This window comes from Nestor notabilis, unplaced genomic scaffold (genome assembly GCF_000696875.1).
Source record: "Nestor notabilis isolate BGI_N333 unplaced genomic scaffold, ASM69687v1 scaffold15239, whole genome shotgun sequence".
Taxonomy (NCBI): Eukaryota; Metazoa; Chordata; class Aves; order Psittaciformes; family Psittacidae; genus Nestor; species Nestor notabilis.
Window position 1 is genome coordinate 25,272 of NW_009944449.1, and position 12,292 is coordinate 37,563.

At 47.1% G+C, this 12,292-nt stretch overlaps 1 protein-coding gene across 1 annotated transcript in view; it reads right to left on the reverse strand.

Moving 5' to 3' along the window:
* Positions 1-12,292, reverse strand: part of EPB41 (erythrocyte membrane protein band 4.1) — a 46,971-nt gene that overhangs the window by 16,142 nt on the left and 18,537 nt on the right. The window contains exons 12-14 of the mRNA XM_010022431.1: positions 9,023-9,234; positions 6,045-6,107; positions 3,069-3,248 (exon numbers count right to left, since the gene is read on the reverse strand). Of these exons, the coding sequence (XP_010020733.1) occupies positions 3,069-3,248; positions 6,045-6,107; positions 9,023-9,234 (455 nt within the window). The remainder of the gene's footprint in view (positions 1-3,068; positions 3,249-6,044; positions 6,108-9,022; positions 9,235-12,292) is intronic.

The window sequence follows — 12,292 nt, forward strand, 5'->3', positions numbered from 1 at the left end:
TGACAGATGGAAAGTGCCCAAAAGGATACTTGGAGGTGTGCAAAGCATTAGGACAGCCTTCTCAAAGTAAAAATGAACTGCCCTGCAGAGCAGAGCTGCTGGTGGCTTGGGTTGCACCAGCCACAGAGCTACAAAGCCTAGTCCTCTCTGCAGAGCTCATGAACATCTGGATCAGGATCATGTATGTTTTGTCACAAACATCTGGATCATGACCGTGATTTACACCTGCCCTCCCAGAAAAGCGGGTGCTTGAAACCAACTGAAGTATTTTGGAATTGAAATGGTTGAGAAAGAACATGTGAGGCATTAGAAATAGAAGTGGTGGAGAACAAAACGTGGTCTCTGACAGCCACCTATTCTACAGGGCCCTTAAAAACCAGCCTTTGTTCAATGTCACTGAGCATCCAGACTGCAGTGCAGGTACAAAAAGCTTTGCCAAAGTTCTAGTGAGAGTATCAAAATATCAATTGGTTTGAAAACCCTACTGGAACAAGTGGAAAATTGTTCAGCTTAGAAATGCTGAGCGTGGAGCTGCAGGATGGCAGTGGGAGCCCCGCAACCTCCTTCCAGTTTCCTCTCTTGCACTTCAGTTTCTGGAGCCTAAAGAATGTAAAAGCCCAGACTGAGTAAATCATCACAGCATCAAGCAAGGGCTCTAGTGCTTCCACTGAAGACAGAAAAGATTGTGAAAAACTTAGTTTTTTAGTAACTCTCCATCCCTTTAGTTTGCCAGACCTGGTCAGACCCAAGTGTACCTAGGAGAGGAAAAACTTGGCTCTAAGCTCTCTGAGCTGAGCTAACCTCCTTTGATCAGGGCGGTATTTTGGGACTGGTTCTTTGCACACCCCTAAGTGATGAGTATTAGGGAGAAAGTAGCTGGGAGACTGGGCAGCAAAAGAAAATATAAAATGCAAGAGTAACATGATCATTAAAACAAAAGAAAAACAGAAAGAAAGACAACATAAAAAGAACAGGGTACAGTTAAACTTTCATCATTGCTTTGCTCGCCGAGTACACGGTTATATCTTTCATGCAGCTTGTTTTTCCAACCAGCCATGCACCAAAAGAAGCAGAATTGAAAGCTGCAAAAGCTGCAGCAGTGCAGAAGTCCTCCCGGTGTGAGTTATGAAACTACTTCATGTAGCCAAAAGAAAGAAAGTGTTATCCAGCAGCTGCTGTTGAGTTTTTGCTTTGGTGCCATCGCAATAGCAAAAGTCTGGTTCAGAAGCACATATCAGAACAGCAGCTTTACCTCAAGCCCACCAACCTGTCTCTCAGAAGATAGGACAGTGACTTTCTTGACCTGGACACACAAAGCGTGTTAAGGTTCAGTTGTTGTGCAATAAAACATCTAGGAACAGCAGAAAAGCAGCCCCTGGCAGAATAACCCTTGGTCACTATCGCAGGGGGAAGATACTGCCATGACCAGGAGAAACAGGATTGCTTTGCATCATCATTTCCCATCCTTAAACATGTGGGGGTGAAGGAAAACCCCTCACCCCAGTAGCTGCCTGGTGAAGATGCATTTCTGGATGCTCACAGCAGAACGTGTCCACCTCCACCTCAGAGCAAGCCCACTTCAGAGAGGATCAGATTAAGAGAGTATTTCCAGAAATGCAAATCCAAGGCTGCCACCAATTCTTGCATTGCTGTGGACCCCAGATGGGGAAGGCCCACACCATCCAGTTATCGTGAAGAACAGCCCCCCAGGACCTCACAGTGTGGTCACCTTGGAAGAAATTCTTCGTAATACCCAAGAAAATCGTTCTTGAAGTGCAGTTGTGGAGCTTGAGAGCCCCTGCTCTGTCCCACCTGCACGTCCCTACACCAAACAGCAGCTCTGCAGCACTCTGCTGCCTGTGTTCCTGCAGAATTGATCCTGATGCTCAACAACCAAAGAGGAAAATCTATCCATGTGCTAAACTGGGTAACTCCAAGTGTAATGATCAACCCCGAGTAGTTCATTTTGGGGGGGAGGTTGTTTTTCTAGCAGGGGGAAAAAAGCCCTGTAATTATCATGGCTTTTCTCTGTGCTTTGAGGAGCCTGTAGTAAACTTGGCCATTAAAACCTCGTACCTCCATCCATTGCAAGATTATTTCTGTGTAAAAAGTATCTCCCTTGCAACGGTTTGAAGATTAAACACCAGCTCATCTGCAGTGCTGTGGGCAAGAAGGGGAAAAGCTAGGCTTAAATCAGGGAAGTCCACAACTGCCACACAGCCAGGATGCAATTTTTCAGTTGTAATGAAAAATCACATTTACTATTTAAGAGACTGATTACCATGGGCACTAACTACAGTTTTACTCACAAGCTGAGCTAGGTAATGCCAATATTAAACAGAGCAGGTGTCTGTCCTCCAAGAAACCAGTTGCACACAGATCTCTGCTGCTCCAACTTGGTTTCTTTGAAAAATTACCTTTTTTAAGGGAATTAGCAGAGAAACTGAGTGTGTGCAGCTACTACAGGCCCTGCTCCTGCAAGGAGGAAGATTTTCACCACGTACAGCCCTGCTGTAGCCACCTGAGGAGTCTTCTGGAAGCCTCCGTAGCAGATCAGCACCTGCAGATCCTAACGCAAGACTAAACCCAATGACATATGGGATTATAACTGGAGAATAGAGTGACTTTGGAAAATGGGATACCATCCCAGTGCTTCTCCACTGGGTTATCTGCCGTATTATGTCTCAAGTAATAATTCTCTTTAGTTTGGGGTTGGGGGGGTGGGGCATGTGTCTGCATTTTGGGGAGATGCATTCCCTGACACCGGGAATAAGCCAGTCCCCACAACGCCCCTGGGACAAGACTAGCATCACAGATGACAACAGTAGGAAAAGCAGGATCAAAACCAGATGAAGGATTCCTATGTTCTTGTCTACTAAAAAATCACATTTTTATGATACTAAGACTAAAGCATCAATTCTCTCAGAGACCATCAGATGTGTTAAAAGTCGGGATTAACCATTAAAACTCGATACAACCAAAACCCAAGGGGAGCTGAGGCTGAACCCTCCACTGCAAAGCTGTCCCCTGGAACACTGCAGAGCACCGAGCGCCGCGGAGGTACTCACTCCATCTGCTCCCGTGGGAATCTGCCCGTTGACGTTGAGGGTTCGGAACGGGGAGTGAGTGGACAAACGTTTGTCCCATTCACTCGGCCGAGGCTCCGGGACGGACTCCATAAAGTTCTTCTTCAACTCACTGATGTTGGCGTGATGCTTCTTTATTTCTTCTTGGGTCTTATCTAGATCCTATTAGTGAGAGGACAGGACAGATGAAGAGACATGGACACGACACCAGCGCTCGCCTAAGCGGCTGCTTAGCAAAGCTGCACTCAGCAGAGGTACTGCCACCTTCCAGCAGTTGTGCTCACACTGCAAACACACAAAGGGAGCATCCTCTCTCCTCTTTCCTCTTGTATGAACTGGGATAAACTCAATCCTGGAGCGGGGGCTCCTCCAGGAGTAGGATGTGCCATCAGTTCAGTTCAAGCTACACCAAACCCGATGGCAGTTAAGGTGTAACCTTGTGGGTTTTCCCCATATGGGATTGGTTTTAAGTCTTAAGACTATGTTTGGGTTATTTAATTTAATGCCTTTAAATTGGGTGGATTTGCTTCCTCTTGCCTCTGCTAGCCTGAATATTCACAGGTATAAATACAACTAAAGGAAATGTTTTCCCAATTTTCTTTATTCCCTTCATACCTATTTCTCTTCCATCCTACCAGGAATTACCTTTGGACCCAGAATACCCTCACTATCTTTCCACTTCCCTCTCATCTCATCCCTCCAGCAGCTACCACAGGAGGTTTTAGACTTCTGACATGAAGATGAGATGACGGCCCTTTACAAATCAATCTGAGAATCTACTTTCTGCTGCATCAGTTAAGAAACTCCTCCTAAAATTCTTCACCTGGAAAAAGCCAGTTTTCTGCTCTGTGATGCCAGTTTACAGTATAAATGCACAGACTTTAAGGCAAGTCAGCTCTCTTCCACTTGTTTAAAAACAGCTTTTTCCTTGCAAGCAAACCAGAGGTTGTTGAAAGCGAAGCTTTCGCAGAAAATAGGCAGAAGCCAAACAACAACTTTTCTGGACAGTGCTGAAAAGCAGCTGAGAAAGGGAGAAATTAAGGTCAGTAAAAGCATCACTGGGGAATTTCACTACTTTTCTGCTTTTAGTTGTTACTCAGCCCATGGAGTTTAGAAGATGGGAGAGTAAATGCATCCCTCAAGGAGGGTTTCCCCACCAAATACCTGCAGCTTGCCCAGGACTCATTGCCCTCCCTCCTCAGGGCTATGGCCCCAACTGCCACATTGACATTTGCTCTTTTTGGCATAGTTCTGGGGGATAAAAACCCAGTCTGGGCACCTGGCTCAAAGCACAGGGCAAGTGCCTGCTGGTTAGCAAAAATGAAAAAGAAAAGGCAGAAATAACGCTGCTGAGGACTCCAGGGTAAAGCCCTGCCCAGGTCCAGGAGCCCTACAGCCAACCCTGCTTTAGAGAAGGACCACTTTGGCCATCCACCACTGCACAAGAGGTGGTCCTGGGAGGGTTTGCAGAGAAGCTGAAGCCACGAGGAGCTATGTGGAGCCACAATGGGTCTTGAAGGCATCTTGAGGAACAAGCTCGGGAAGTGTTACCGCTTTTCCTCCCATTCTGTAAGAACATAGGCTATGGAGCATGGAGCTTTCAATAAAAACAAGTGGCAGCTTTGGGAGGATAATGTCTGCTGGAAAAACATCTCATCTGCCCAATGCAGGGAGTGAAAAGAACCCAAGGAATAAAGGTGAGAGCTGCTGCGGTCAACCCTTGTCTAGGGAGGGCTGGAGCATCTGCAACAGAACCCATGGGAAGGGCAGCGGAGAGGGAATGGGCTGGATGCCAGCACCAAGTATTGCAGTGACAGGAAAAAAGGGCTTGGAAGCAACAAAAAAGCTCTGATTGGGGCTGGGAAGAGGGAGCTGTCTGAGTTGGGTGGAAGAAAGTGACAGGCACAGTATTGACAGCGATCCAGAGCCCATCGTGCTGCAGCCTCTTCACTCGTGGCCAAAAGTTCTTTGGTTGCAGCAGTCAAAAAAGAAAAGGGAGAAAAATATAAAGAAAAAAGAAAAATCCCACCCAAAAGCTGCAAAACTTTCCAAATCGGGGTTAGGAGAAGGCATTAGTACAATTCTCTTTCAAGAGACACCAACGGGGAAACCCTACTAGCTGCTGGTGCTACAAGTTGGAGTAGAAACAGGTAACACGGGAACAGAGTATCAGAAGCCAGAAAACATCTCCCATAACACGGTGTATTAAAGAAAAGAAAACATATGATTGGCCTGGTCTGTTCTGAGACCGTGCTTGGGTGAAAGCAAACATGAAGGGCTCCCAATGAGAAGGGAAGAGCTGTCTGTGGAGGGATAGAACAGGGTCTCGCCTGCTCACAAGGTACTCACAGGTACACTGAGTCCCTCTGTCAGCTCCAAGGGGATGTGATGCTGATGCAGGATAGGGCCCAAAGGAGTGTTGAGATGCCACAAGGCAAGGGAGTGCTGGGAGAAGGGTTGCAATGCCAGCAGCAATGTCCAAAGGGAGGACTCGCTCCGGTCTGAAGCAACACGAACATCACAGTGGCCTGAACACCACAGAGGTGCCAATTTCACCTCCAGCTTATCCCGAGTTTCGTATTTTCACAGATTGCCTTTTCCCCCTGGAAAATGATTTATTCCAAACAAGGAGAAACTTGTCCATGAGCCACCCACCCCAGGATTGATGTCACTGTGAGCACCCAGCGGGTCCAAGAGCAGACCTGAGCGCGCAGCTCTGCCAATCATATATTTTGGGTAAGTATGAGAGAATGAAAGTCAGAAGAGGTAGAAGGCAGAATGCCTGCACACCGGCAGGTTTGCTGTCACCATGCAAAAGCATCTTTCAAAACAACCCCAAAAGGTCTTTCATGCAAGGGCATGCAAAAAGAAAGGCAGCAGCAGAAGAGGAAGAAACAGTTCAGCGCAGATGCAGGTCTAGGCAAACGCAACTGAAAAAAGCTTCAAGTTCATACAAACCTCCAACATTAAATTGCTATGCCTGATATAAATGTTTTCACCATCTAGCCTCTTTGATCTCTTCTGTGAAAATGAAAGAAAAGGGGGAAACAAAACAAACAAACAAAAAGCACAACAAATTAAAACGTTGTTCTGGCGGGATCGCTAAATCGGCAACTTAAAACGTGAACTGAAGGTGGGGAGCGCAGCGCTGAGCGTGGGGGCACCTCCACCAGCAATGGGGGGGCCTGCTCATGGACAATGGGGACATGGAATGAGTCTGTTAAAGAGACAGCTCCCAGGGGTCTCTTGGCTTTCGCCTTCATTTGTAGTGCTCACCACAAAGGGACAGGTCACAGGTTTGCTGGGGGAGCCTCACGCGGAGTCACAGCTTCGCATCCCTCAGAGCACTGAATGCCCACCCCGGTGTACCAGGAGGCTGTACTACTTGGTGTAACCTTCACATGGCCTCGATGTGTAAAGCAACTACGCCTTAACCACCTTTCCCATCTTGGGTATGTCCCCTATTACTTAATCAATATAAAAAAGAGCATTACACCTTTTTATTGCAGTCCCTGCAATGCACACTTACAGTTTCTTTGGTTTCTACCTGAATTTGTTACAGAGAAGGTAAACTTTATCAATTAAACCAAGAGTGCTTCTCTCAAACGTTCAACATGCATCATTTTACCAATCAGACTGTCAATGGGACAAAAAGCTATTGATTTTAAAATCAAATATTTGATTCAAGGCCAGGTTGGACACAGGGGCTTGGAGCAACCTGCTCTAGTGGAAGGTGTCCCTGCCCGGGGCAGGGGTTGGAGCTGGATGAGCTTTAAGGTCCCTTCCAACCCAGACCATTCCATGATTCCAGGACAGTTGCAGTTTAATAAAACAACTAAACCCCAACCCAAAGCTCATGAAGAAAGTGGAGCACTGTCTTTTTAAACAGGTTACGGATGCATGAATGAGATGGCAAATTTGTTTGGTGAGAGGGTAGAACTGCTAACCTTCCTCATTCTTATCAGCTCTTCCTCTTTCTCTGCAGGCTGCTGCTGGTGGGCAGTGATAAAGAAGGAAAAAAAAAAAAGAGTTGTTGGTTCATTTGACTCTGTTGAACCTCACTGTTTAACCTTAAAAAACATACATGAGCAACCTAACTGAGTTCTTAGCACAAACCTGGGGCTGGTCACCATTCGTGGTGGGTACTGTGACCTCAATGTGTGTTTTCCTCACCTACATTTGAGAAATAAATTGGTAAAAACATTCCTTGTTAGTTGACTTGTTTCAAGAGCCCCTTTAGTTTCAAACCACAGCTGCATGAAGTTGGTTTTGAAACTGGTGAACATGCAAAAACCACCATGCAGCTCTCCGGAAAGAGTTAATGACACCACAGCTCTGTTAGTTACCAGCACATCTACAGTAATTCCTATTTGCATTGGAAACCAGTGCTTCCCAAGAAGGGCTTCCCACTTGCATGACAGCTTTGCCAGGCAATGTTTTCCAATTTCATTTGCAGCTGGATCTCCCAGTGGAATCCACACCAAAAGCAACATGCTCAAGTCAACACAGAGCTTCTCAGAACCAGAGCATTATTTGTGACGCACAGGTTATTATGTTCACAGAGTCAGTCAGAAAAGACCATGGACAAAATCAAGCCTCATGTCACAAATTCAGCTCTTTATGGGCCGTAAGGAAAGAGCCAAATGTCTTAACACTTTAAGGGGAGTGTTTTAGGGAAGCTGGATTGCCAAATACTCTGCAAGAAAAGCAGAGTAACATTGGTGGGTGTCAAAAGTGATGCAGCTACTTTGAGAAACAGGGTAAATTTGGCACGTTCAAATCCACAATTTCCTCCCACATCTCCACTTCAAGAAAAAATAAACTCAGTGTTTTAAGTATTTAGGGGGAAAACCCTGTAATAAGTGAGGTGGGATGAATGAAATGAAATATACTTGCTCTGTTTCATACAGGGAGGTGAGCAGCAGCGTAGGAATAGCACTGCAGGACGTGCCACGAGGCACACTTGCAGTGCCAGCCTGGAGATCCCTTCAGCATTTCCATTGAAGAATCACTGGTCACACAGGCCATGCCATTTTTGGAGGCAACTGTCCTTTCTACACCTCCATCTCCTTAATTAATAGTGATTAATCACCTTAATTAACAGTGATTCCCCTTGGAGTATGTGAAACAAGACCCACTGTGGGACAGGTTATAGCAAACTGTGGCTCCAGTAGTGCTGAGAATAGCTAAATATGGGAATATTGTATCTCAAGGTGTCCACCTCTGCTGCAACACTGGAAGGCTTCAGTCAATCAAATTAGTGGAATATCAAGGATACTGTAATAGAACAATTTTGCATATTCTTTTGACTTTGGAGAAGAACATGCATGGACCAACCCCAGCAGAGGACTCAGACAGTTGTAGAAAGATCAAACAGTGTTTAAATAAATGTACTTTAAACAATAAACCCCCCAATGCCTCAAGAGTGCCATTCACAAGGGAAGTTCTAGTTCAGTTTGCAGGAGAGTATTAACAGCTCTCCCAGAGAAAGCCTATCAATGTGAAAAACATTTGCACTCAGACACTGGGCTGCGACCAGATCCGTATCAGCCACTTCACTGGAATTGCCTCCTGCTGTCATACCAGGAATCAGAGAGAGCCTGGCGACGGGTGAGCCCTAAACTCAAGCCCCAGGTACTTGCATGCAATTCTTGCCCGCTTTTTTTAAAGCAAGTTGCATTTAGTTTGCCTGCAACCACCAAAACCCAGCTTCCCCGGACCTCCTCCTTCCTGGCACCCTTAGGGTGAAGGCTGGGATTTCCCTGGGATCCAGATCCCTGTCCCTCATTCCCACCCAATGCCTGGGTGAGGGATAAACCCCTCACCAGTGGGGAGGGGAAGGTGGGCAGAGCTGCTGCTCTGGGGTGGTTTCTAGAGCCAAGGCTCCATCCCAGCACAAGTGCAGCCTCCTCTAAGTAGACTCTGGTGTGACCTACCTTTGATGCATCAGCTGGCTCTGGCTTGGCTTTCTCTGCTGGGATTTCCTCACGTCTCACATCAGGTTTTGCTGTTTCTCTCTCTACTTTATAGGCAGCAGTCACGTCCTTCACGTCGGGCTTCGCTGGGGCTGGTTCTGCAGCGTGGCTCTGAGCAATGGCTGGGGCAGAGGTGGGACGGGGACTCCTCTCAGGGGTTATCACAGCTGCTGCTGAGGATGTGGAGAGACAGACAAGGATGAAGTTCAGAACAGGAAACAATTCCAACGTGTAGGCAAAGTCTTTCCAAATTACAGTGCTGATGTTGAAAAGGAAAGGGAGAAGGAAAAAGGAAAAAGAAATCAAGATGTGGAGCAAAGCAGCTTGTGCATTTAGTATGGGAAAAGTTGAGGTTATTTTCCTGATGGTTTAAATCAAATCAAATCCCACAGCAGATGGTTTCCAAAAAGCAAGCTTGCACTCTGCAGAGAAGCCACACCAGAAAGGTGAATCTATTTGTGACGCTATGCCATTGGTTTCTGGGTCCTTCACACACCACTGACACAGAAATCCACTCCAGTGCAACCATTACAATGGAACCACTTTGAGCTGTGGTGAGTTCTTGACTCACTGGCATCTCCTCAGCCAGGAAGGGATGGTTTCTGGAAGGGCAACACAGGCTTTCCCCATCTTCCCAATCTTTTCAGCAATTCAAAGGAAAAAAACTATCAAGGATTGCTCTATAAAACTTCACAGCAACTTCCAGGTGGGTTTCAAAGCAGGCTGGGGCTGCGTGTCTGAGATGGATATCTCCTGCTGCAGCCCAGAGCAACACTGCCAGAAGATACCCATCCTCTCCAGATCAGTGACAGTGCAGAAATGAAGAGCATGCTGCCAAAACTCATCTTCCCAGAGGATGAGAGTCTTCAATACAAGCACTTGGTACACACAAAATCAACTGCCTTCTCCTTTCCTTCCATTCCTGATTTCCCAGTCAGTTCCCAACCCCTGAAAAGTCCGACACCTCCAAAATATTCAAGCCTGTGTGACAAAGCAAGCCCCAACTACTTCACTGTGCAATAAACCTACTGCATGCAATAAACCTATTTAGTTCTCCTGATGTTGGTTTTCATGGCCATTCCACTAAAAATACACCTTAGTCACCTGAATTCACTTCATAGAATCACAGAGTGGTTTGGGTTGGGGAAAAAAACCCCAAACCACTGCTGCCATCTCCATTCTCTCCCCTGCTCCTCAGCACAGCAGTTCATTTCTGTGAGCCAGACATGAGTTATCCTTTCAGAAGGACAACTGGTGCTGTGTCCTGGTGGATTTATGCCATGGAAGCGGTGACAGCTGCTGGGGATGTTGTATGGAGGGTTGGGGAGGTGGCAGGGACAGTGGGGACAATGAGGATGCTGGGTGTGCAAAGCCATCACGGTGGTACCTGACTCCTTTGGGACCAGCTCTAGTTCTCTCATCACCAGTATTTTTTCTTCCTCCTCCTCTTCAATTGGGCTTATCTCAACATTGCCAAGAGCACGTTTGGCTAAAAGAGTTACGGATGTGTTAAAAAGCCACCTCAAGGATGAAGCAGCAAAGGCAATGCTGCCACACAGCCACCTCTCCTGCTTCTCTCACAGTGCTCAGAAGCATCAAGACACACAGGAAAGACACCCTCAGGTACCAAGCTTTTCCTCTGCCATCCCATGATGAGTTCTGTGCTGTCCAGAACTGTGTTACTATAGTCACATTTTCATGATTAACCACCTTTGGCTATTTCGACACACAACAATTTAAACAAACAGCTCCAACACACGAGATATAAAGTGTCAACCATCGTCATCCTGGCCAAGAAAATGGTCCCTACTGGGAACAAAAGTGTCAAGAAGAGGAAAAAAAGCTGGAGATGAATGCAAGGCAGGGGCAGCTGCAGTAGGAGAAGCCTGGATGTGCTCAGGAATGACACTGGCTGACACTGCTGCAGCCCATTCCATGGAATATCCTCGAGGCAAAGCACAGGGGCTGGTTTTGTGGTTTTCATAATCAAATGAAGAGGTGAAGTTCCCAGTTAGTCCCTCCATTGCTTCAGTCTCCTCTTCCTGCAATGACTAATCAACTCTGTGTTTAATTATGATGAGGGTGGATCTCTCTGCAGCAGTAAAGCTGCTCTGAAACCCCACCCAGAGCAGGAAAGAAGCACGGTCCCTAGCAAAGAAATAAAGCAGAGTGTAGGTGACCTTCAGCATCCTGGAGCACACAACCGCATGTTCAGGCCCTGCACGTTTCTATAGCTCAGAGGAATGAACCTTCCCAGAAGGGACAGTAAGAGAGGAATGTTAAGAGGCCACTGCACACTCAACTCAGCACACAGGCACACAGCCAAGCCACGGCACAGCACCGCAGGCACACCCCGACAAAGCAGCACTCATGTATTACAGCACACTTGCAAAGCTGGGTGTGATTTTAAAGGCCATGAACACCACCACAAACAAGGTAACCTCCATCCTACAGCACTGCATCACATCAACCCAGCAGGTCACAGCACGGGCAGCACCCTGATGCCGAATGCCACTGCGGCTGTACCTGACCACGTCCGCAACTGCTCCGGTGACTTTGGCTTGGCCACAGGAACCTTAACCACCTCTACCTTGTCCTCCTTCTCCTCCTCCTCTGCAATGGGTTTCATTTGGAAAGTTTCAAGCGCATGTTTGGCTAGAAAGAGGTTTGCATGTGTTAACGGAGAGGTTGGAGAACTGCACAGACATACAACAGGCAGCACCAGCAGTGGAAAGAGCAAGAGGAGATCCCACTCCAAGGCAGCGGCAGAGAACAGCAAGGAGGTTTCTTAACCAGCAGCTTACTAGTTATTTTCCACCACACAATTGTGTATTAATCTTTCTAGTGCTGCCAGACACAGGCCCAAGATCTTGGATGAGAGGGGAAAAGAACACCACTTTGTTGTAAGCTTTGCAGGCTTCTTGCCCAGGCAGGGATATGTGGGGACACGTGATGGCTCTTGAGTCTTGTGCTAGGATGGGCTCTGCCTGCAGAGTGCTGCAGGGGGAGATGCAGGTGCTGGTTGGTAATATAGAATCATAAAATCCCAGCCTGGTTTGGGTTGAAGGGAGCTTAAAGCTCATCCAGTTCCAACCTCTCCCACGGGCAGGGACACCTCCCACTAGAGCAGGTTGCTCCAAGCCCCTGTGTACAACCTGGCCTTGAACATTGCCAGGGATGGGGCAGCCACAGCTTCTCTGAGCACCCTGTGCCAGCGCCTCAGCACCCTCA